This window comes from Coturnix japonica, chromosome 6 (assembly GCF_001577835.2).
Source record: "Coturnix japonica isolate 7356 chromosome 6, Coturnix japonica 2.1, whole genome shotgun sequence".
Classification (NCBI taxonomy): Eukaryota; Metazoa; Chordata; class Aves; order Galliformes; family Phasianidae; genus Coturnix; species Coturnix japonica.
The window spans coordinates 23,678,987-23,705,783 of record NC_029521.1 but is presented as its reverse complement, the minus strand read 5'-3'; the positions used below and the strand labels follow the sequence as shown (position 1 = coordinate 23,705,783).

The following is a 26,797-nucleotide window of genomic DNA, read 5'->3' as shown; positions in this document are numbered from 1 at the left end:
CTGCTGGTTCCTCTCCACTGCCCACTAGAAAAAGAAGTGTAAGCCTGCAGTGCCTTTCTTCAAATACAGCCCCCCTACCCTCGAATAATATTAAAGAACAACCGGTGTTAAATATTTTAAGTCTTGTAAAAAAAAAACAACGTCAGGAACCTAATGCTGTGACACAGATATCTCTCCAGAAAGAGAAGGCGTGGAAGAGGTATTTGGGGGGAGGGTTAAATAAGGAGTTTAGAGGACAACAATCCTAAAAGTTAGACAGGAGATACTTAAAACAACAACAAAAAAGAAGGGACTGGGAGTGGGCACGAATAACAGAGTATAATAATTAAAGAACAGATGCACGGCGCTGTAGTGGCTCACTAAGAATGAAAAGACAAGCCTGTTATGTTAGGGGAGAGGGGGAAAATAATCAGATTTCACATTTCAATGTAAAAGAGCTGCCCAACAAAAAGAATTAGCATGTAATTGTATATTTTTATATACTATACAAGCCACAGTATGTCTACAAGGTAAATGAGAAGCCCACAGTTAGTTCCGTCCTACTGTGAGCAATTAGAATACTAAAGCATTGTGAACTCGGTACTAACATTAACTCAAAGCAGTTTCTTACCTTATTTCAGAACCTTTCCACCCAAGCCACTCTACAATGAGACCTTTTTATTTTTATTACAAATGACAGTTATTTACATGCTCTGGCTTGGGAAGCATGCAGCCCTTTGGCCATGAAATCGATGCCCGACAGCAGCAGCTGATGCCTTCCTGCTCCCCAGCCCTCCCCACACTCCTTCTGCCACTGCATCCCTGCTCTGAGAGGTGGGCAGGGAGGTGATTCATTGTGTCTTGCAGCTTCAGAAACAGCTTCTATCCGAGTTACATAAGGAAGTTTTGCAAAGTGGCATGCTATCACTAGAGATTTTGTCATTCCATGTGGGCTGGATTCAAACTGAGATCTCAGGAGCTCAAAAGACAGAGCGGCACAGCCTCCATGCAACGCTGCGTACGGTGTGAGTGCCGGAACAGAGCCCGGTAATGAGAGGAAGTGTAGGTTTTATTAACAAACAGAATGGCAAACCATAATTTCTTTCAAGATCTGTTCATACCTCCTTAGGAGAATTATAATTGTGGATGCCTTGATGTTTCTCTATGGGACGAGTTCAGAATTACACCTTAGTCCCTGTACCAGCCTTCATTTAAACTTGCACATGTATTTTGCACCTATTATTAAAACAGCTATGGAATTACAACCTACTCAACACATCGTTGGTCCTTACGTACAGGGAACAGAATGTCAACAATTATTCTTTTTAATTATTTCTCTCTCTACCTGTTCAGTTTTGATCTAGACAACAAATTTATTTACATTTCTTTGCTGCTGCTCTCCCAATAGAGAGAGAAAAAAGTAACTTCTGAGGCTAACCAGGAAAAGCAGAAAATTACTAGATGCAATGTCAAATTTAGCTGAACAATAGAATTATTATAAGCTCTAAAAGGTACGACTGAGTTCAGTATAGCTCCTAACCCCCATTCGTGTACAATAACCTTCTGAATTTTCTTATTTGCCTTCATAATTTTGGTTTGTTTTTTTTGGTTTTTTTTTCAGAAAGAAAAGCAGTTAAGTAGCAGCTTTGTTCTCTATATCTAACTGAATTTTCAGAGTAACATACAAATTAGGAATCTGCCCATTTATAAATCTACAATCTCTGTTTGCAGGCAAAAATGACCCTACTATATTGCTTTACAAAAGCACAGGAGCAAACGTGGGAGCATTAAAGGGTTGAGCAAATGGATCTTGTTCTACTGAAGGTAATCTCAGAAATCAGGCTGTACAAACCCTTGCAACAATATTGTCATCTGTTTAAATACTGGGACTGTTGGGGAGGGGAGCTCAGCAGTGGTGGGAGGGCTTTCATGTGGTTACAAGTTTATTTTGTTTAATTTTTTTTTGCTCACCACGTTACTCTGCAGCTTTAACATATTAATATCAGCTCCACAAGATGAAGGAAAAAAAAAAAACACACACACACACACACATTCAGGCAACTGGTGAAAGAATCTTTATATCACAAATATCTCACTGTTTCTAAGAATTCCCTGTAATTGCCCCTAATCTGGTTACTTTACATTTCTTTGTCATCACCATTTCTAAAACTTACAAATCCTTTTCTGCAGAGCTCAGAATTCATTATTGATATGCCTGAGCATAGACATTTCAAAAAGAAGATACCAGACAAATATGTGATGTTAAAATACCTCTAAATATACTTATTCAAATACTTCACTGGTTCAAACTCTCCATATGAAACCCTTCAAAAACCCGACCTCTAAGTAATCTTGACTTTACTGAGACCTCATTTTGGTAGCAATCGGGAAACAATAAAAAAAGCAGTTCAGATACCTGCTTTGCTCCAGCAATAAGGAACTGAGTATATTAATTTCAGAACATACACTGGAACATTTGAGGAACTGACCATTAAAAAACAGACTTCTCTCTCTAAATATTTATGAGTCATTTTATAACTGGAAGAAAGGTGTTCCTGAATACTGATCTCTAGTGTTACACCTACAGATCTACAGCATGCACAAATAAATAATAAATATTGATACGTGTGCTTGGGTCTACTTGTGCTGTATTTTCAGCAGGTATACGATACACTACATAACACATAAGCCATTTCACTGCTTCACACCAAAGTCAAAGCTTTATGAAATACTGTGTAATTCTGCCAGTGTTTCAACACAGGTTTTAACCAAAGCAATGCTTTCGCTTTCAATACCAGTGTACGAATGTATTTACCCTATCAAAGATTTTGTGATGCAAACAAGATTATTACTGTACCAGATTTGATCATGGTATTCTAGCAGAGATCAAATAATAGGTTTTCTTTTTTTTTTCCCCCCCCTCCTTCTTTCTCTAGTGCCTTTAAAAAAAATTTCTACTATCAAAGAATGTTAATTTCTAAGGTTTGATCTGGAGATTCCTATGTAAGTATACAATTATTAGGAAAAAAAAAGAGGCACAACAGTGAATATTTTAAAGCAGTGTAATCAATATTTTTGCTTTGTGCAGATTTCCCTGCAACAATGAACAAAAAGATCTACTTCAGATTTAGAAACTCAGCTTTAAAGGGAAAGCCAGACAACAAAAAGCAAGAAAGTACTCACCTCTTCACGTAATTTTATCAACTGCAACATGAGCGCACAAAAAAGATAAAAAGGAAAGAAATGGCAGGAAAGAAAGATCAGTTGTGTGACAGGATACAGAATTAACATTGACAATTTATCTGTTTACATGTTTAGCATTTAAAAATCACAGACAAACACATTAAAAGAACCTAAACATAGACTACATGCAGAGTTTTTTGAACGAATAAAGATCACTTTCTCACACTGTCACATTAAACAAAGAGAATAGTGTGAAATTCTCTTTTAAACCACATCTAAGACACCATCATGAAATAAAGGGGAATGACTTCATAGAAGTCTATATTATAAAGAAAAAAAAAAAACAAGTTTACTATTCCTCTCTGCGAAGACTGTACAGCTGAAGTGGTTTTGTATATACAAGTTTTCAGAATGTTTTCTGTATATTTTAGTGGTGACAACTGATTTCTTATTTTATGAGCAGATCTAACTTATTAATAGATGACTGCATCTTTACAGCATGTCACCACTACTCCGATTTTTATATACCTTCATTTGAATGCGACTATATTATCTAGTTTGATTACTGAACCTCACATGGACACCCTTTTTCCATTAAGGAAAAAAATAAAGCAGCTTAGTTAAGAGGTTCAGAATGATGATTTATTGCGTAGCATATTTAATAATAGACAAAGGAGTAGAGAACAGCACAAAACATGTTTCCCTCAGGAAAGACCCACTCCAGGCTCTTATTCCTGGAGCACTACAGTGTGTCTGTGTATACACACACAGTGTATCTGTACATACTTATACAGTATATGCACTTATTTACACTTGTAAATTAACATGATCTAACACTATTAGTAATATTGCTCTGGTAGGTTTACCATAAAACTAAATAAAATCTGGTGTGAATATCAAGCTATGTTGTAACACCCTCTCCGTTTACAGAGGGAGATAAATCATTGGTACTGGAACAAAAAGTATGATTACTCACAACAAATGTCTGCACAAGAGTGGCTCTTGGTGAAAAAAATTACAGTTCTCTCCCCGATTCCAGTTGAATTCAAAATTACAACAGCTACATCATTATCTCAGTTTGTGCTGATACCTCACCTACAGTTTCACAGCACTCAATTTCAACACGTGTGTGAGCTGAGAATGTTTACTACCCAGAAAGTCTCCTCAGCCCAAGAGGAAAGAAGGCACTTCCATTACTCTCTATTGTTTCACGTGGCTCGCCTAGGTCTGAACACAGCCTCATCCCAAAGCAGACAATGAACCCAACTACGTGTAATTACTGGGGCTACTACTGCAGGAACTCGAGCCGAAAGCACTCGACTTTGCTAGAATTTGGTATCAAGAAAACCACGCTGTCCACCAAACTGCTGCTTAAATTCAAGTGCTTGGCCTGTCAGAAATTGGTCTTTCTCCAGCTCACCCCCTCCTTTTCTCCCCAAAAAGGCAAACATCCCTTTAGAGAGGGGCAATCTGGGAGCTGATCGCATTGCTATCTTTTCTTTCGGAGGCCGCCATTCTTCACTTGGCTATGATACTTAAAGGGCCAAAGTTTAAAACTACTCTCCCGCAATAGAGCCCATTTGGGCATGCCACCCTGCAGCAATCAGACGGAGTTTTAAAATGCTGCACATTTGTTTTTTCAATAGGTTCCAAACAAAAATGTTCTATCTTGTTTGTGCTGCATGGCTGAATTTAAGCTCTGCATAGGATTTGCAGCTAAGTAATGGGAGAGGGTTTTCTTTTTCTTTATTTCCCCCACACCACCACCCCCCTCTTTTTTTTTTAAACATTGGCTGAAAGATATTCATTCAAATTAACAAAAGATGTATTTTTCCCCCATTTAACAATGCTCTCGATGAAAATGCGTTACCTCTACTTCTGTATTTTTGAACATTTTCTGCTATTTTTACCACATTCACCACCCAACCGTAAGCAGCATTAGGTGGTGCACAGCCACCATTTTACCTTATGATAAACTAGCACTTTTTGGTTTTTTTTTGAAACGATGATCTATATATATTTTTTTTTTCGATACAGAATTCGATACATGAGGAAATCTGGTCCTTTGTAGGCTAATAAATAAATAAATAAAATCTGGTTTACACTGGTTTGAACCAGTGGAATCTCTTGTGGCTAAGCCTTCTGCTGTGACTAAAATCAAAACTGCGCTGCAGAGAGCGGCCAAGGCTGTATGTGTGAGTGTGTGTGTGTGTGTGCCCGTGTGCCAGCGAGGCGCACACCACGTGATGCTGAAAACTACCCAATTTTTTTTTTTATTTTTTTATTTGAAAAAAAAAAAAAAAAGCTGATAACGCTCCTGCCGTCTCTGTCCGCATACAGATAACGAATAAATGCTGAACTCTATTAAACGCCCTTTACACATTATCGTGGGTCGAACACACAATTTTCTGAACTTATGATGACAGTCTATTTATTTTGCTATAAACCCTCGGCATGTAACGAACAGATTTGTGTCTGGTAATGATCTGCTCTGCCAGGGCTATATGAAATGATACCGACCTTCTTTAGATCTTGGGGAATTAAATTGACCAACTTCACCCCCTGGTCTGTAGCTGAAGTTTGACACACTTTATGCACAGCAAGCCCAAATCTAATATTATCAGAACTTTGTAGTCAGAAATTAAGTAGCCGCAAAATATTTGCTCACCACAAATCACATATGCAGTGTATGTGCACACAGACACGCAATTCACCCTAATGCAAATTTACTTCGACATATTAATGAACATAGCTGCAAAAGAGAAAGGAGTTGAATGACATCTCAAGAAAGTTGGTAATACCATGCTCGACTACTTGGGTTACTTATGATTTAGCCCAACATCCGCTTTCTAAAAAGCACACAAATCACCACACGAAAACAGTTCTATGATTATTAAAGGGAAGCCACACCCATAAGTACTGTTATCACTGCACTGAAAAGCTCACAACTTTCAAGGGATTTGACAATCATTGCTGGCCATCTTGACAAATAAGACTTCAAAGTAACAGAGCCCATTTAAGATCTCTTCTGAAAATTAAGTAACAAGCCAATGCACATAGGCTTTAGGGGATGGGGTTTTTGTTGTCATTATTTATATGTTTTTGATGGGAGAAGATATGTCTTCTGATTCTGAATCTCTACATGTGCTTCACTTGAACATATTCACCAGATAAAATTCAGAGGAAATTAATGTACACTATGCAGTGGCTTCATTAAACAGCTTGATATCATTAACTCATTATACAAAGATCCATTACTTTAAAAGAAATTTGATTAGTAGAACTGAATGTTTCTTACAACTTCTTACAAGAAGATCCTACAAACATAATTCTGATAAAATTGATTGTATCTTGGTAAATTCACTATAAGGAACTGTACTCTATGACGCCATCATCTACACACGATGGCAGCTACTAATGCATCACACAGAGGGAAAAAAAAAAAAAGAAGAAGAAGAAGTAGAAAGACCAATCATCATTAGCTAATTCCTCACTCTGATCTTGTACTTGAATCTTTCTTCTTGATTGTGAGAATACTGGAAACTCAGACCTACATATTCTACCCCGTTCAGTAGAGCTTTTAACTTGGCTGTAACTCTGCCTTTGAAACTCAACTCAAAACCAGAAATGGAATCAAAAAACAAGTAATCAAAAAGCAAATCAAACTGTTTATTTTTCAAGCAGAGTCCCATTTAATTCTAGATACTTCCATACTAGCCGTTCTACATTGCTTGTCTTCTCCTTCCATAAAAAACATGTAAACTTTTATCACAACAAAGACCATATTTTAAATACACTGCTCATATTTGTTTCCGTTGGGTAACATCCAATTCTAACCAGACATTCAACATTTCTATTGGCAGATTTTACCAACATTTCTGTATTGCTATAGAAAAATCTTTTCTTCAATGATTCCTTCATCATGAGCAGATTACCTCTTCTCACTTTGCAAAGTTTGTTGACTGAACTGGGGAACAAAACCCCATAATCTTTTAGTTCAACTAATTTAACCTAACTGAAACTATTTGAGAGGGAAAAGTCCTCTAATAATAGTTTGAGGGTCAGACTATCTATACGCATTCCCAACTGACAAAATTAAAGCAAGAATTTGAAACAACTTCCAATGTTTTATATGGCTACAAGTAATACTTGAACACACTTTCTTCATCTAGACCAAGTCTATTTAAAATATTAATGAGTGTCAGGGTGGCAGTCCTGGAGTTACTGACCTAAATATTTTTAGGAAATACGTTGCTGACCGTACAGTAATACCCAAGCCTTACACATGATTTGAATAACTGCACATTCAGATAGGGTTATTGTAGGGCTGAAGTTTGTGTACTATATGACTGTACCTGTAACTAAAAGCATAAAAGATAAGTACAAATATAAATAATGATATCTCATAAGAAAAAGTTTGTGGTTGATTATTTGAACAACACAGAAAATATTCACAAATATCTTTGTGAAATACTGGCCTTCACATTATTGAAAGAATAAAAATGTTTCTTTTATGATGATATTTCAAAGCATTTTTCAAGGAAGAAAACAAAGAACTTCAGAACTTCCATAGGTATGGGGGAATTCCAAGTTGGGTCATAAAATAATGAGTTTGTTTACTGAAGAGACTAAATAAAACACTTAGGTTATTACCTAAAAAATTCTGTTCAATTTAAGAAGTGGTCATTGGAATGAAAAAAATCACATTGATAAATGTTTGTGAGTATCATCTGGTTCCTTGAAATGAGACCGTGTTTCTTCCATCAGATTTCAAAAAGAAATCATAACTTGCAAAAAGTGCACATGGACTGGTTATTTAACCATTCCCTAAAAAGTGAAAATAAAATATTTTATCTCATCCCTACACATAAGATATTCTGTTAAAAGTGAAGCTTCTTATCACAATTGCCCTTTTATGTCTGAATTCACACAATTTTTTTCTTGAAACATAAAAATAGCAGCACCTTAAAAGAAATAAAATTAGAATTTTAACACTTCTCCAGCACAGAGTTTATGTTCACAACACACAGACCGTCAAACTCTTCCCTTAAATTCTCCTCTCTACAAATTCGTTATTTAGGGATTAAAAAAAAAAAAAAAAAAAAAAAGGAGTCTTTCTGTTCTTTAAATTTTGGGGATTTCTCTTGCTATATATCAAAATATAAATGCCTTTTACACTTAACTCTAAACATAGATATTACATCTGCTATGCAATAAGTTCTGCAGACAAGCTGTATCCTGTGTATAATTAATTAACATACGTATTACAGTCTCCCACAGAGTTTAACATTTACACAGAACTTTCAAAATACTGTATAACACCAGAGCTTAAGGGGTCTATTCTCATCCATTTTATTAAGATAAGTCTAACTTCTGTCTGCCCTTACTGAGCTTATGTAGAAGAAACTAAAAACTTTAGAGCATGGCTGTTCTTTTTCCTTACTTAAAACTGAAGCAGTAAGTATTTAAAAAAGCTTTACTTTCAGTACAAAAATAATTAAAATTCTATCTTATCAGAAGCGCTATTGAAGAAAACTTTCAACAAACTTATCACTCAAAACGCACAGTTTTACTTATAGCTGAGCTGATTTTTCATAAAAGAAACATTCAGTTTTCAGACAGAGCTTGCCAAACAAGTCCAGCACCAAAAGAAACATTAACAGGTGGGTCAAACTACTCTGAATATAAAGTTCCCTTTAGAAAGAAGGATCTTCACTGTAGTGTTCAAAGCAACATGGGTACAAGATATCATGAAGACCTGAGAATTATCATGCTTTCCTTCAATAAAAGACTTGGATAGCTCTCAGCATTCTAGCACAACATACATCATGAAAACATGCTTTCATAAGTACAACTTGTGTTTTTGGATCAGGGAGAAGAAATCTGTTTAGGGAAAGAATCATACAAGGAAACAAAGTGGCATACTGCCTAATTCTGAGAGTGTGTTTCCATTTGTTTTGCCTGCCAGTGTTGATTTAATTATACTGCATTTTTATCAAAGCAGCATTATGTACTTTTTTTATTCCTTTTACATGTGTTTGAGGTGAAGACCTTGGCTTTGTCGGCAAACAGCGTGTTTCAAGTTATTTCTAAAGTACTAAATAATAAAGAAAAGAGAAGAAAAGATTTTTTTTAAAGATAGCAGACAGTGATCACAAGTTAAAGGGTTAAATGTAAGATCTCCAAGAAACATTTTGAAGTTGATTAAGACCCCAGCTTTGCATTAAACAGTATCACTTCCACATGAGTTGTTGCTAATGCTGTTAAGGAGCAGCTTGAGAAGCCCAGTGTGCCAGTGACCTCCTTCACCCTCCAGCCACCCACTAGGGCTTCTTGATTAGCATCCTACCTGGTTCTCTGAGGAATTCCCGTCATCCCCTAGGAGCTCATTCCGCACCTCATCACTGTAGGCGATCCGTGACCTTTTCTGTAAAACAAAAAGAAAAAAGGGTTAGGAAGTAAAGCTCCAAAGCCATTGGCATCAAGACTGATCATCTTGAACCTCGAGAGCCCCCTAATGGATACCTATTTGATTTTTAAAAAAAGAAAAAAAACACAACAAAAAAAAAGACAACAAAAAACTGCAATTAAAAGTTATTAAAAGTTCGTCAACAGCTGTATTTTGATAAACCTGCATGACAAAAAGTTACAATTTCAAAGAGAGTCACGCTCTCAATATTCCATTTCATTTAAACAAAAGCAGCTTAAATGAAGCTCAAGATAAATCATATGTGAGCCAACTTCTAATAATCAGGCAATATAACCTCGTATCAGAAGCACTGAAGGAATGTGTAGGAACAAAAGTAATTTTCCCAAGGAACACTTGCTAGTAATACTGCAGTGATGCCATTACATAGGAAAGGAGAATTCCTTTCCTATTTACCAAAAAACAGAGGGAGAAAAAAAAAAGAAAAAAGACAATGAGGTATGAACAGCAGACATTTGAGAAAACCAGTTGAAATTACAAGGAAAGGACCAGAAATCAAGTCCTAAAATACAGATTAGAAAACAGCAGTACAAGGAAACACCAGCTTACAGCAGATCATGGGAACACCAAAACCATGTGATGGCCACTTATCTGTTAGGACAAACCACAACTGATGAGCATCAGATTTTCCCAGGAGCCAGTTTCTATATTTACTCTTAACTAGAGCAAGTGGTGAGCAACTGAGCAAATGTCTGAAGATTACCAAAGCAGCACAGCATTTACTGGACAAGTCCATCATAAGAACATTAGTCCAGCTTTTAATTTCTCTGTTGGTTGATTACCAGACTCCTAGCTAACACTCCTGCATTCACCATCAAAAGAAAGTATTTTTAACATATTGTCTAAAATATTTTCATATTTGAGTGTGGCTATGATCAGTCTTACTCTCCATCATGGGAAGAAGCCCAGAGACAGCCAAAACTGGGCTACTGGGCTCTTCTTAGTTGTTGTGAGCTTCCCTCCCACTCCACCATAGAAGTCACTACCAGTAGGAACTCAGAACAAAGAAATCCCCCCATCAAACCTTCCCTAATCAGACAATTGTGCTAAAGATTTCTGGGTTTTGAGACTGAAGCAAAGAAAACAACCCATTGGAAATGATACAGAGCACAGGGAAATTCATTATCTTTGTGACAAGAAGGCGTGGAAGCAGGACAAACCTTCTACTAGGAAACTAGCAGTTGCATTTGGTCATCTGAGAGCAAAGCATTTTAACTTCTGATCTTGTATAGTTCACCCTCCCTTGTATCTTCACCATGACAATGCTTACCAGTTTGTGATTCAGTTTCTAGTGCTCAGATCTAGATTACATATACTAAAGCTAACAGCTGTACCTAACAAGGACAAAGCATACCATGGTCCAACTACAAGAGCTGAATTATGCCAATTCTTTTGGAGATCTCAGCTGTCACAGTTTCATACTAACCAAGCTGAAAGTACTCTACAGCATTAAAGGAAATGAGAACCTTTAAACAGGCTGTGGTATCAGAGCTGCCTGTTTAAATTATTCATTTCATCACTATGGGGGACTAAAACACTCCACAGCATGTAAGAATATCATATGGAGATAGGTTTTGTTTTTCTCTTTTTTCACCAAAAAGCCAACAAATTGGCATAGATTGCTCAATTACATTATTTTCCTATTTTTATTTGATATACATCAAACAGGAAAGGAAATTACAAATATATACCAATAAATACCTACTCTTCTTTTCTGATTAAGATTCAGTCTCCCCACTTGAGGTCCAGTTCCTCAACTGTACAGTCTCTGCCACTTCTACAAAATTACTCAGCCCAATTGATTCTGCTAGTATTACATTTATTTGTCATTATCAGACTAAGATGTGGAGCATGATGCTTCATGAGCTTGTTCTCCAGTGAACGAGTTGCCTAATTATATGTGGAGACTGAGATGGTCCTTGGTTACACATCATTTATTTGAAAGATTTAACTGGCTGATATTCTCATTCACAAGAGACTGCATGAAAGAAAGGAGAAAGAATACTCTTCGTGAGAAAGAAATAAACGTTAACATCAATGCAATTTCTAAAGGCCTCTCATAATCCTTTATATCAGCACGACTGAGCTTAATAAATATATTTGTATCATTGTTCCTTTATTGCAATAGTCTGTCATGATCAGAAAACCAGCAATTATATTAAAAAAAATAACCCTTTGACTACAATTAGGTGTAACTCTTTGGCATAATCAATAAATAATTTGATACTACTTTTGATCACAGTTTCACTACTAAATTAATCAATAATATAAAAGGAAAAGCCTTTGAACTAAAGAGTTCATTTGTTCTTTCAGAATTTGCCCAAAATATCAATACATTCATATCTTCAATTATTATTTTTATTAGGGTAACACTGGCAACACTTTCAAGCGTAGCTTCCAAAAACAGTGACAATGAAACTGTTCATCCAGTCTTGGCAATAAAGTGAGTTTTAGGTGATTTTGTTTTTTTCTTAGTTCATAACTAACAGCTGTTTATAAATATGTACTTTAGCCAAATGCAGGAATGATAGTTTGAGCTGGAAATGTCACACACTGCTACGGTTTGAAGGAACCCAATTCATAATGCATTTTATAAATAGTTAATGACTTCTATACATAAGCTAACCAGGCAAATCAAGAAATTGTCAACATTTTTAGTCTTAGTTGTCAGTTACCACTGTCTACTGGTACTTTATATGTATGCTTCTAGAAAAGACAGAAGCTTTACAGAGTTTGTAATCCACGGCATTTCTGGGCAGCTCAGTATAGGTTATAGCTAGTTTTTCTTTTGTAAAAGTCTGTCACACAGAGAAGTTTTCCTTGTATTTTGTATTTTCTTGTGTATACATGCACCAGAAGTCTAAGCACACAAGCGCTTTTACCTCTGTCTACATATTCCCATTCAAATCCAGCATCCACATGAACACACCACCACACAGAAGGGTTAAGCTACTTTCTATAAAACTTCAAGAGAGATAAAGTTTCGGGGACTGTTTTAAATGTACTACAGTATCCAGACCTTCTGACAAGGAAGAATTTCTGATTCCAGGCAGATCTCTCTTGGTTTATGAACAGGATTTTTGCATACTGATTGGGTGATTTTCTTAAAGCCCTGTTCAAACAGATACACTTGCTCAGTTCTGTCTGGCAATTTGGCTTTAAACAATCCGTCTACTTGACCCAAGCCTTAACATTTCCCAATAGAACTGAATGTGTTCATAGGCAAGCACAGCTAAATTAGAAATGAAATGAATTAACTCAGCTTAAACTAATTAAGATCTGTGATCTGCAGCACCACCCCCCTGTATGATTCTACATGTGAAGCAGGGTACATGTAACCAGACTGAGAATCCTGCTACGCTACTAATCTGAGTGTAACAATGAAGTTCGTCTATTACTAAAGCATATGAGAAGTTAATTTCCACGGCCTACACATGGCAAAGCAATTGCTTAAATTGCCTCACCTGGGAATTTAATACAATGTTATCATCAGACCAGCCACACTGTAAATAGATTTATAATGCTTTCCATGTGCTAGGCTAGGTTGCATATGAATTAAGTAATGATCTGGTATTACAATACAATCAGCTAGTTCCCACACCTGGCAGACAGGATATTTTGCTAAATTACTACCTATACAGACACATCACAACATAAAAACAGAAAAGGCAATGGGAAGAGAAACAATCTACATGGTGTGTGACCAATTTTTACACGGTAACCAAATAAGATGTAGATGGAAAGAGGTATCCAAAATAATCTGTTTCCAACATCTGTACAACACAGTGCATACTTATTCATTTCTATTCAATTTTGGCCTAATTTTCCGCATTCTATACTTTAATTACTCATCCATATTCTGAAATATTCCCATTAGTGAAGGCCACAACTAGCCAATGCCCCCTCACTCCAACACACTTTCAGCAATCAGCCAAATAATTGATATAAAGTATCGTGTATTTTCATACCTGAACTGAAGAATAGCTTTCCTCCTACATGCTAAGCAGCCCCCTGAGCAGACAACTAAACCAAGGTACATTTCAGACAAAAGGCCCAACAAACCTCTCTATTTTTCAGCCTCAATGTCTTAAGAATGGATTAAAAAGACATCTGCAAAAAGTGTAAGCAAACAAAAGGGCTTATTTACCTACAAACATCTGTTATCTTCATGATTTCCTAGTATGTATATGTGGTTTAAAAAAGAACAACACATAAATCATCCAGCATCTGCTTCAGAGTTTGGTCCTGTTCCAGATGTAAATAAATACATAAGATTAGCATAACCAGAAGTAATTCCTAGGAATACGTTATGGCATTGTATTTTGTTTCGTGTTCTTTGAGACTGGTCACTTTTACCATTGCTCTTATTAAAACAAGGTGAAAAGTGACCGGGCCTCCAAACAGACTGTGAGGTACAGCAGATTGTAGACCTGATGAGATACATTAAGCAATTTTTGCTGGGCAGAAATGGAAAAGATAGTTAAAAATTTTAGAAGAGTAACCTTCTCTAGCAGTCTGAAAGCTTTCACTTGACCAACAACACAATAACACTTCTTCAGAAACAAAATAACTGAAATTGCTCAAAAAATTGTGTTCAAACTTTTGTTTTCAAAACTTCTGTTTCTCTGTAAGGGAGATACTGGAACAACAGATTAGATACTTCACATTGACATTAGAAGGGGGTTATCCTGTTCCTAAATAGCCTAGTTTTTATTGATGGTGGATAGGAAGCTGAAAACTGCTTACATAGAGCCAATATATGACATGATGTAATGCTGGAATTTTAAAGCATTTCCTTATGGATATAAAACAACACATATATTTCTGCCTTAAAGGAAGTAAACTATTTTAGAAAACTTAAGAAACATTTGACTGGAAGCATCAATACAACAGCACACGTCAGCAGGAAAAGTCAATGTCTAAGGCACTCTTAGTCTTGTCTTCTCTCTCCTAAAGCACACAAAAAGATTGCAGGGAAATATGACAGAGAAAATACAACTTAAAACCTGTATTCCACCACTCTCTTAAATGTAGTTTTAGTCCAGCAACAGGGACAAATCAAACAACAAGTGCAAAGATACTATGAGACATCTTAAATAGAAGTCATGGGTCCATATATCTTCACCAAACACTTTTAGTTTCATTATGGGGTGAGGGCAGAGAGGATGGTTAAGCAAAACTCAATGAGCATACAAAGTGAATGTAGTTGAGCATACCAATAATAAATGTTAGAAGAGGAAGATTGCTGATGCTTAAGCAGCCTGTGTGATTGCATGAGTTGTGGTTAGGAAGGAAACGGGTGACCTGGGAGGGAACTGTACCTCACTGCTTGTGTTAGATTAAAGGAGTAACAGTGGATGATTTCTGTTGTGAAAAGACAATTTATATTGACAAAAACAGCTCAGTTGAGTTCTCTTTTTTAAACTTCAGAGCCCAGACAAGGAAAGATTATTCAAAATTAAACCAAGTTTTCCGGTCACTTTTTTGGTTTTTTAGATGATGTTCAAACATTCCCCACTACTACATCCAATCTAAACAGAACACATCAAAAGAGTGATATGAAATGACCCAGTATAAAGTAATACTACAGTTACAAACCAAAGTATGGAAAATTTCAGATAAGAATTGCTTGGGCTTGGACAACACTCTCCAGATACAACAATAAATAATTCCCCTTATCCCAGTGCTCGTGTCTGTATATACTGTTTAAAAAATAAAATAATTGCACATAATATGCCATCTACTCTTACCTATGTTTGCTAGTCTGTTCCTGTAATATGCTTTTCAGTACTCTAATTTCATATAATTCCTTTCTACTGATTCCTCCAAATGACCATAATTAAACTATAATATATAACTCTGAGAACTATATATATCTGTGGAGCTAAGTTAATCACCTTGCTTATTTAGTCAATGTAAATTCCTGTAAATGGTGTCCATGATCGCTTGGGTTCATTACTGATCAGACTCACCTTTCCGAAGTGTCAGAAGCACTACTAGGCACTCCCTCTGTGCTTAAAGTTGACTGGTGTGAGTGTAGTTTGTCTTGATACGTATAGCAGTCATTGGCATATTTTTGCCTAATATTTGACAAAGGTTTTGCAGAACTTGCAGACCTTTATTTACCACAGCCACTTCTACCAGCAATGCAAAAAGGAAACTAGATCTAGATTGGAGAGGGAAGAAAACCCTTTCTCCTCAACTCAGTAGTCTGAAAACTAACCTTCACAAGCTTTCTTGTTTCCTTCTTTCGTTCCATGCCCATCACTACACAATTCCACCAAATCATTTACCAACAAATGCTATTTAGAAGACAAATAGTAACTACTTATCAGCATCACATACTTCAGACTTGTGCTCCACAGACTTTTTGCTTTGTAGTAGTTTCCTTACTACAACAGAGGTTTCCTGAATCTTGGAAAATGAAGATCATTTTTTCCAAGTGGACAGGACATCTACGCTGTAAGAACAAACCTTTAAAGAGAGTGTTCCCACAGTGAGGCAGCCAGAAGAAAGTTAGGGAGAGAATAAACTAATTAGCTCATGCTATTGGAAAGCATGATAACCACCTCAAATAAACCAAAACACGAAACGTTCACCAGATACCTTTGTTTCAGCCAGTATTTTCACCTGGAACCTAATTTCCTGTTGTCCGCACTAAAAGGACATCTGCAGGTACAATCCACCAGCACCCTCCTTTTCCAAAAAGAAGTATCCAAGTGATACTTCTTCCATTAGTTACTTCATTGCCCTTATCAGCCTGTAGCCATACTCTGTGATTAGATGCTAAAGAGATCGTTAACTGTAATAAAAACCTTTAATTGGGCTGAAGAAGCTGCTATTCTCGGATGCTAAAGCCATTGTCCTCAGCTCTTCCAGTCCTTGGGTATCTAGCAGTGGGTAAAGCCTAGGACAGTTGGCATGTTTTATCTTTTAGGCTCTTTTGTTAAAAGTACAATTTTGCTACAGAGCTCAGTTCTATTAATACAGTATGTATTTTGGCCACTGAGAACTCAAAGAGTGAATGAAAACAAAAGGAAACCATAAAGGCAGCTTTCGGACACTTAGAATTAGGGCAAAGCAGATGAATGAAGTTTCCAAAGCAGCTGAATCGTCCCACCTAAATTCGTGCCACTCTGATAGGATCTATTTTAAACTTTAAGAAACTTAAACAGGTCTTTCCAAAAATACTTTTTATTGCATAAAAAGCTATTTTTAGGTACTGTCCTTTTTTCACTGAGCATACACACCACTGAGACATACATATGTATAGCAGTAGACACATTTTTAATCCTTGAAACAAGTATACAGATTGAGGAAAAATTAGCTGAGTTCTTAAAGTCTTAATCACAGTGAATATAAAAATAATAGTAGTCTGTTCAATGAAAGTAGCAGAAAATAATTTCTGACGTCATTAAATATAAAATAATGCTTGATGTAAGAAAAATTAAATAGAAAAACAGCATAATTAAGGTGGGTTGCATACAAATACACCCACATGTTGCTCTATTTGTGTATTTCTGTACAAGTATTTTGGACCATAAGCACATTAGCTCAAACTACACATTAATGAAAAGGAAAATGAAAAATCCTTGGTGTATTACATGGCCCAGGCAAAACTGATTTTTGTATTTTGCTTTGCATGTTTTCTGACTGCCACTTTTACACCGATGTTATTTAGCTGGGATTCCTCTTCTTTCTCCCAGTTCATGTATACTTACCCACAGACACATTGCCTTGTTTGAAAAAAAATCGTCTGATCTTAATAATTTTAATAGTTAAGTGGCCACAATCAGGCTTTGAAGTTTGCAGCAGATTGGAGGACCACCAAGTGTTACTGGGACAGAACCAGTTGTTTCATGCTGTGTTAAATCAATAGCTAATATGATAAAATACTATCCCAATGTTCAGACAGTGCATTTTCTAGTTTTATCACAAGATGATGATTAGCAGTTCTTGCTTTACACTACCTGAGATAAAAGTCAGTTACTAATCCGCTACCTATAATTTATCTAACTGAAGTCCTCCTTTTTATACTGCCTCCTCATTTGAGTTCTCCATTCTCTCTCATTCAGTCTGAATACTTGTAACCAATACTCATTTCTTAAAGTGTATAGAATAGATGTAAATTATTTTATGCACAAATCTGCATCGAAAATTCCCATCCCAACTCCACCCCATTTGCTTTATATCTTCAAAAGCTAAGTCTCATGCCACTGAACACAGTATAACAGAAAGGCAGTATATTTATATAAAATATTGTTATTTGCAGAGTATTTGACATTTAAAGTGTCTTTATGACAGACAGGCTTCAGCTAACTTGTTATTTTTCCCCTTAACTATACCATAATCAAAAACACTGCCTATGAATGGACCAACATAGAATAAAAAGAATGAGAAAGAATGATACTGGCAGTAGCTCATTTCCCAGTAAATACTGATGGCCAAACTCAAAAAAATTCAGTGTGAAGTTCTATTTTGTCCCTGTATATATGTTGTCACCAACAATACTTACACATTTCTATTGATCTTGTTTATAGCTGCCTAGATTTTCACTGCCATGACAATGCAGTGTGAACCTTAAGGAAAATCTCACTTTACTGTGAGCACAGACTGCCATATCAGTCACAACTTCAATTAGCCCAGAACTTCTACTGCCTCCTACAGTGACCATTAACATACAACAAAGGGAAATCTTAAGGAACAGATCAGGTATGGCATGGTTCTTGTTTCAGTAAGTGCTGCCAGTTGCTGATGACCAGCAGTTTAGGGACTTCCTCAGCATATGGTACATCTAGATCCTCACACTTATTAAATTTTGACGGCTACCAATTACATAATACTTCTTTTATTTAAGTAGCAACTGAACAAACAGTCGTTCACAAGATCAAACATGTTCAGATGTCAATATCAGGATGAAGATTAAATTCCAAAGCAATTTTAATCTGTACAAAAGCGAAGTGAAACTCTTAAGAAAGAACGTAACATTTTAAATATTAAATACAATTACTATCACACAATATAATAAAATCTCTTCCTCTGACCAGCATTAAGCAACATGAGCTTAATTCAACGGTTGTCAAACAGCTTTCTAGGGTAAATTCCACAATGACAGAAAGATTCTCTAAAGAATCAATTTCCAGTTCATGTTCATACATGTTCAGCTGCTCTCCCAGTCTCTACATAAACTTTGGCAAATATTCAAATTACTCAGATTAGAAAACAGAACTGTAATCTACAGTCACGTTACATATCTACACAGCTCCTTTGAACTGCAAGGAAGCCCCAGTACCATTTGACCAAACATCTGTCCCTCCACCCCACCAGCTGTTCTTGTGTGGCACAGTTTAGAAACTTCTGGTATAACAAAGCTGTTGACATCAAATAAAGATGATCTGACGCAAAGAAAACAAAGTTAGATAGCATATGGCAAACATAATATTTCCAACTCCAATCCATGAACCAGACATATAAAACCTACACAGAAAGAATGGATAAAATGGAATGGAAAAAAAAAATCCTCTTATATATGAGATCTGTTTTTTTTTTTTAATTCTGAAGCATTCGCAGACAGCCAGAATTTATTTCATACTTTCAGGTTAAAATTTCAAAACATACTCAAAGAAAGAAACAGAGAATGAGTGCAATCACTTCTACCAAACAATCAGGTGATGTCCCCAGTTGATCTTAGATACATGATATGATGGACTATCTAGTTTTTATTTATTATTTAGATATTTATCATGTAGGTTTTATTTATTTACCTGGATTTTGCAAGGCATGAAATAATGCAAGTTCACAACATCAAAGTGATCAATAAATTTACAGAGTTGAGAAACCAGCAAGAATTAGGGCCTTTCAAGAGATGCTTGTAAGTAAATGTATAAGACATTCATGAACGCACATGTCTATAGAAAGTTATTTGATATATCCTTAGAACGTTACAGGTATCAAAATGTACACCATTAACCTGAGAGTAACACATTCCAACCATCAAGAAGTCTTCAAGACAAAATTCACAGCTTGGATGGCCATCACCCTGTCCTGCATTTGTCCAGAACAGAAACACAGAGGTGTTAACTCCAGAAATAATTTTAGTACCTATTCTTATCTTGGAAAAAATACTTGCAAGAGATCAGCAGCAGCCACTATTTGCTTTCTAAATGATAGTTCATAGGTGGCCACTAAAGAGAATGCATTTGTTTATATCAGCCTGAAAAACACAGCCAAGATATCATGGCCGGGTTTCCTATTCAACTGTATTATGGATCAACTTTCAGTTCTATAATAATCTGAACTAGGTTCTAAATAGACAAAACCCCTTAAGAGTAGATATTACCACAAACTAGATCCACTGAATAATTTATTTAGGCATTATCTATTAAGGGTGGAGAGAAGCATTCTGTATTTTTCTAAGAACCTTCTAATCTTTCTAATTTCACATAGGAGCGTCCCTTGTGTCAGCTCTCCACTGTTCTCAGGGGTTAGATATTTCCTACTGTTATTAAGAAGGAACCACCAGTCCACTATCTCAGAGAATTGCATGCATGCATGCATATTTCTTCTTTGTTTGATTTACAGACCCAAGTAACATGGATTACCTTTGTTATCTGCACATACAAGCTCCGCTAAAATCTTGGCATTCAGTCAGCTTTTATCTTGGGGACCCCAAACTGTACTGTTAGGCAACACAGAGCACCTATCCAGACTGAAATGTCATACAAATAGGATTTTCTTAGAAGTTCTATTAGTGTTGGGGAGTACGCCAACAAAAACAAAAGTCAGCAATTTAAAACAACAAACCAGCCCCTCTGCTGACAGGAACAAATTACTATATTCAAAATGAATAAGAATTACTGTAGATCACAAATCCACGGTACAAACTCTACACAAAGGGCAAAAATGTATTCCTCAAACTAATTATTTAGTAACTGTGTTCTGATACAAAGCTTGGTGTACAAATAAAATACCACACAAAACAATACAAATAAGTTTATAAAAGCACATATAGAGGGACAATCCAATACGAATTAATTATTTAAGAACTGGTAGCACTAAGAGAGGAGATAAGCAAAGACTCATTAGAGTTCAAAACTAAACTTTTGCAATTGGTTAAATGGTGCAGCGGTGTGTTGTACTTCTAACAACTCCAAGATCTGCTTTCTAGGCAATGACCTTCAAGAGGCTGAGAGCACTGTAAGGTGACACATGCATCTTTTGGGGCAAAGATAGAAGTAGCTGCAAAAACACAATACATTTTGTTAGCCCACCCTAGGAGCAAAACTGATTTCTGTTCTCGCACAAACCACACAGAAGGTCTAGCAAAATCTTTTCAAAGAAATCTTCTGATCACTCCGTAATTATTCCTTTTCGAGTGACCCCATTCCATAACAAACCATTCATGAAAAGACCTTGAAAACACTTTCCCTCTGAAACTTGGTAGTACTCTACAGACCTTAGCATTTGAACTAGGAGTTGTTTCTCTTTTATGAATTATAGCACTTTAAAAAGAAACTTTCATCTGCAAGCTAATTAGAATGAAATATGTCTAAATGATTTCTTTAAGTTTCTTTTCTTCTACTGATTTTAATATTCCTTTATTTCAGAATATTTTTTTTAACTTGGTGAAAAAACTTTATTTGTTCACTTATTTTCACAGCTCCTTCTCTGACAAATAAAGGAATCTTCAATTATGTCTGCATGATTCCTTATAAATTATTACAATGACAAAAAAGTAATGTGAAATAGTAGCACAAAATTGAGTGTTACTCAAAGGGTAGTGCTACAGTGAAGCCGGTCTTCCTGCAGAAGCATGTGGTATTGTCATCCATGAGCTAAAAAGACAGAAATCCTGAAAACTACGTGCATCCTTTTCAAAGACTAAAGAGTGTCCTTCCTACAAGGTATCTTGGTTACAGTCCTGAGAATCTGGGACATTTTATTTTTCCCCACACTTCTACTGTGTTTGGACTGGAGATCAATAATGACATTTTTCATCAGTTATTTTTTTATAAACCTCAGGAAAGCATCCTCAATATTCACAACAGAACTCTAGATTCCAATTTTTCCATTTTGAGTTATATAGAAAGATATTGCATTGTATGGGAACTGGCACTTCAACTTCTATTTCTTGGTTTATAAATGCTAACGCTGCAAAACATGTCATTCTTCTGGTATGAGGTATGAAAGAAGGCCTTGACTATGCATTCACTGCCTGGAATTGTTTCAGTTTGAGGAACCAGAACAAAAGAAAGAGCAGAGGAATACTAAGGGCCCACAGCTCAACCTCTATCTTAATTAAATAATTTGCATATAAATAGTATAAATATAAGGCATTAGTAAAGTAATTAATAGCAACAAAAATTGTGAAAACATTGCTTTGTAGAAAATACAGAATAGCCATGTCACTTTCAATTTTTTTTTAAATAAATATAGGTGACAAATAGGTTTCACTGAGCCCTGAGTTCAACAGCAGTTGCAAACACTCAGCATCTTAGCCTCAGCCCTAATACAGCATAGTCAAGATGGGTCTTCTTGAACGTCACCACAGAATCACGATTAACCTGAACAATTTCGATGGTCATCTTATATTTTTCAGGGGTGAGCAATTGGATAGGAGTCCTTAAACACACACAAGCATTCAGCTACGTATTTCTTGAGGCCACTTTCTTCTCGTTTATAGGGAAAGATATTTCTCTGTCAAGGGCTGAAGTTTTAAAAACCATAACACTATTAGGTTGAATTCAGAAGTTGAAACAGATAAGCAAAATCTATCTACGTTTCTCAGTTTGAATTTTGGTAGATTGGCATGGGATGAAATCCTCTGCTGGCCACGTTTATGAGGGAAAGGGTAAGAGAGCAATTGACTGATCACTTTTTAAACAGCAAATGAAAGAAAGTGACTTCTCTGCAATGAAAGAATTTAGCAAAACAAACCTCTCCAGATCTGAATGGAAAAGTTCTCACCAATGACTCAATCTGGGGAAAACATCAAACTTTTCTCACTGCACAGTGACAGCATTCCTACCATATTTTCCTACTGAATGAACAGGGAGTATATGAACACAAGCTACATGGTTGCATGAAGAAGCTCTTTGACATAGCAATTAAATGAGGAACATGGCTGGAAGCCTAAAGATCAAGCACTTCAGTTTTAAAGCTTCATATCATTAGCATCATAACCTAGGTAAATAAAATACTGGCTCAGTTTAAATCAAGTAAAATAGCTGTGCAATTGCATAGAGCTGATATCACCAAAGTGATTATTCTTCACTATTAAAGCTGATATGAAGGTCAGATACTCAAATTCTTTGGGCAGAGAAGACATATTTCTCTCTTTAAAGCATCTGCTGCAGCATGGTCATCAAGATTGAGGGAGTTGTTTGAGCTCTATTGAATTCCAACTAACACAGAAATGTTGTACAACACTGTTTCTCATTAGTAAAAGTGTTAAGAGGAAAATATTAGGTGTACCGTACAGTCAAATAGTCATTCTAAAACACTAATAGTCTGAGCTGTAACTGAGTTGAACTGAGTTGTAACAGTTGTAACAGTAGTAGACTGAAAATTACTTCAGACAAAAAAAAAAAAAGCAGTACATCTGGCACAGCACTTTTAAACAACTTAGATACAAGACAAGATCAGTAATAATCACAATGGGCAGCATGGATTCTCAATCTGTTCATAATATCTAATGGCAAATGAGACTTTATCCAGTGTTTGAGAAGTGAGTGTGTATTTCTTTAATTGGTGTTTTCTGTTCAAACTCCTACAACCAGGTTAAAAAAATTCTAGGGAACTCTTTCAACACACATTTTTCATTTCCTGAAGTCTGATAGTTGGTTGCTGTATGGATTTTATGTTCTACTTTTTCAAGCTGATGGTCATGTGGTAACAGCCTACTCCCCTGCTGGATTGCTTACATGTAACCAATATAGGACAGAAGTTAGAACTGTTTTACTCACAGGCATATCACTTATAAGTAATGTTCATTGTTGATAACTATAAAGTTCAACAGTCAATCACTCAATACACCAAGAAAATGTTGAAATAATTAAGTTTTCCCCTTTCCTATATTGCATATTTTGGTACCACCAGTTAACTTTGTCAACTCTCTCATCTTTGTATTAAGATCATCTACAAATACAACAATGGAAAACTGTGAAGATCAGCTGCTGAGTTTCCTCTGCTGTGAAAACTGACTATTTCTTCTCCTGTTTTATTACCTATTTTTTTTTACCTAATCCATCCAAGTTCTTTCTCTCTTATGCCATGAGAACACTTTCTGAATGGAAATCCACCAAATCTTCTCCATGTACAATAAACTTGTTAATTTTGATTAATTAATGTGGATTTCAATGTTGCATACGTAAAGAAAAACACAACGGAGGGAACTCATTAAATGAGGGGTATTAAATGCAGCTCTGCGTTTTAGATGCTAAGCAGTATTTATTTTCTGAATATATCCTTAGAAACTCCTTCTCACCCTGCAACGTGATTTGAGTCACACATCCTCAAGATCTGCTGTGTGAACGCGTCCAATTTTTAATTTATTTATCTTAAAGAGAACCTTTGCTGACACCTAGCAGATAAATGATTAATTGCACTTCTTTGCATCTTTGTGGAAGTCCAACATAAGATAATTTTGAGCCCCAAGCAAAAGGTTTGTCCGTACTGAGCATAGATGGTGTGTAGATACGCATAAACACATTTGCAGAGTAAACAAAAGTACAACCCTAATGAAGTATTTCCTAAATTATTTTCTTTGGGAACAGATATTCTCATGTGTTTTATAATTCCAAACATCTGCTCAAATCTAAGCAGATAATAGCCTTAAGGCAATAAACACATAAATAAATTAAAATCCATGCAAAGCAGAGAACACTATATAACTTCAGAGCCATATTAACTTATTAAACAAGAGACTTCACTACTAACTGCACAAGAGAAGCACATACCTCTACCCACAAAATGATATTGACCAATGATGAAACAAATTAAACCAAATGAAGGAATATGTTAATATGAACCAGAACTACAGAGTCCTGTTTGTTGTAGTGTCAGCATCTAATGATATCATTATTATTAACCACTGCGCTCTTCCTCAGTGATCTCATACTCATAGAGAAATATCAAGAAACTACATCGGGTTTTGCTACAATCCAGTGCAGGCATTCTCATGGTTGCTGGGGATATACCAACAACTTAAAGCCTTAAGGCAATGAACACCTAATAACAATGTCAAGTGTTTGACAGAGATTTCAAATGTCATGTACTTCTATATTGACTTTGCAAGATATTCCAGCTCTCCCAACCTAATCAATACATTCCTACAGGAAAAATATAAGAACTATGCTTCACCTATAGGTACACCTCCAGTATCTATAATACTTTACTAAAGGTTGTATATAAATCTGTAAGCGTATCCTTCTGTTGTCTGTAACTTCAGTTCCACTTCAATCTCGTCATCAATATTCTCTGCTTCGTTTTAAAACAGGAAAACTCATCCCCTTAGGGAAAGACTTAAACAGAAATGGCTTTCTTTTTTTTTCCCCACCAGTAAGCACTTCCCAGATTGCAGAATCATCTGGAATTATACCCCAGCAAAAGATCATCACTTCCCAAAGACATTCTCGAGGTAACATTCTAGAAGTTTAAGAATCCCCATTCTTTGTAAAAAAGAACACCTCAAAACCTTTCATGCTACTTTTGCGACTTCCTCCAATGACTTCAGGATTAACTCTGCTAGAAGCTTCCATTTTTAGTTCTTTATATGGTAGACTCTGGGTACATTGGTTGCTCAACCATACTGGAACTTCATTGGAAAGAAAATACGTCAACGACATTCTCCAGACAGCAAATGACTGAATTCACGGCTGTTCAAATAATACCTTGCTAAGTCTGAAACATGTTTCTTAAGACAAGACCTTGTCAAAGGATGAAATTTCAAAAGCACTTATTAATGTGAAAAAACAAGCCCTCCTGAACCATGAAATGAGGTACTCATCTTCCCTGGAGTTTCAATGTGTCTTCTTTTTACAGATTACCCCTGAGAATCTGAAAATTCCACCTGAAAAGACACAAGACTAGAATTTTTAAGAGAGGTCTAAGCTGCTCCGCTCTGAAAGCCATTGAGGATTGAGCACTGACTCCTTCAGGGCCCTTTCTGAAAAATACCAACCTATACCTTTTAAGTTTCCTCAGGTAAAAGCGTACAGCAGCTACAAACGATGGTTTGACAATGGGGAAAAAAAGAAGACAAAGATGGCAATGGCAGTAGTCAGAGGAAATGCTTCAGCATCTTCCTATAGACCTAGAGAGAAAGCAGCTTTGATAACGGCCTCAGAAGCAGCTCAGTCTTCTGCACTGTGGCATGAAGCAGCTGCAGCATAGACTGATATAAAGAGGGAAACAGATCAGGAGGAATAAGATGAAGAAAGGGAGATAGTGAAAGCAGACTACCACCTAATTATGTCCTTGGTGGAAGAAAAACTCAGAAAAATATCAAGATGAAAAGAGTTTTGAATCAGTGCCTTCCTCTCAATGCAAAGAAGGGAAAGGAAGCTAAATACCATCGCACCAACCTGTGGCACTATCTCCATTCCCTTTGGACTCTCAGCTGATAATTAGGTGATGGGGAACCAAAATAAAAGATCCAGTGCTTGACTTACTTCAAGCCTAATTTCACCAAGGAATAGATACTGTAAGTACAATCACAACATTGCAGGCTTGGTATTTTAAAAGCTGCTTGCACATCCATGAATAGGTTATACGAAACAACCATCCCAAATGCTTTACCTTTGCATTCACTTACATATCTTCTGCTCGATAATATTTTCTTTAGATACATTATGACACTAAGATATCACTTCAAGTTTTTGGTTTTTTTTTGCTAAAGTGGTCAAAGGCTCCTATTTACCATGATATCTTGTCCTAAAAATGGTAGAGAAACCTTGCACTTTAAAGGAGGTTATCATATGAAGGACGCCCTCAAAAAAGCAGATCTAAAGCCAGGACGTTTCACAATTTTTCTCATCCTTTTTATTTTGTAAAATATTTTTACCCAAACCACAGATCAACTATGTTCACTGAGACAAATGCTCAGTGAATCTTTTAATTATTTTGGGTTCACAAACTAAAAAAGTCATA

The 26,797-nt window shown here is 36.1% G+C and overlaps 1 protein-coding gene across 8 annotated transcripts in view; it reads right to left on the bottom strand.

The window, feature by feature from the left end:
- Positions 1-26,797, bottom strand: part of VTI1A (vesicle transport through interaction with t-SNAREs 1A) — a 242,718-nt gene that overhangs the window by 186,960 nt on the left and 28,961 nt on the right. For 6 of the 8 annotated variants that reach the window (XR_001556172.2, XM_015867333.2, XM_015867340.2 and 3 more), the window contains exons 4-5: positions 9,512-9,589; positions 3,163-3,183 (exon numbers count right to left, since the gene is read on the bottom strand). Coding sequence is in view for 7 of the 8 variants with exons in the window: in XM_015867333.2 (XP_015722819.1) it covers positions 3,163-3,183; positions 9,512-9,589 (99 nt within the window). In the remaining variant the exon portion in view is untranslated. The remainder of the gene's footprint in view (positions 1-3,162; positions 3,184-9,511; positions 9,590-26,797) is intronic. The other 2 variants (XM_015867334.2, XM_015867341.2) reach the window with 1 other exon arrangement.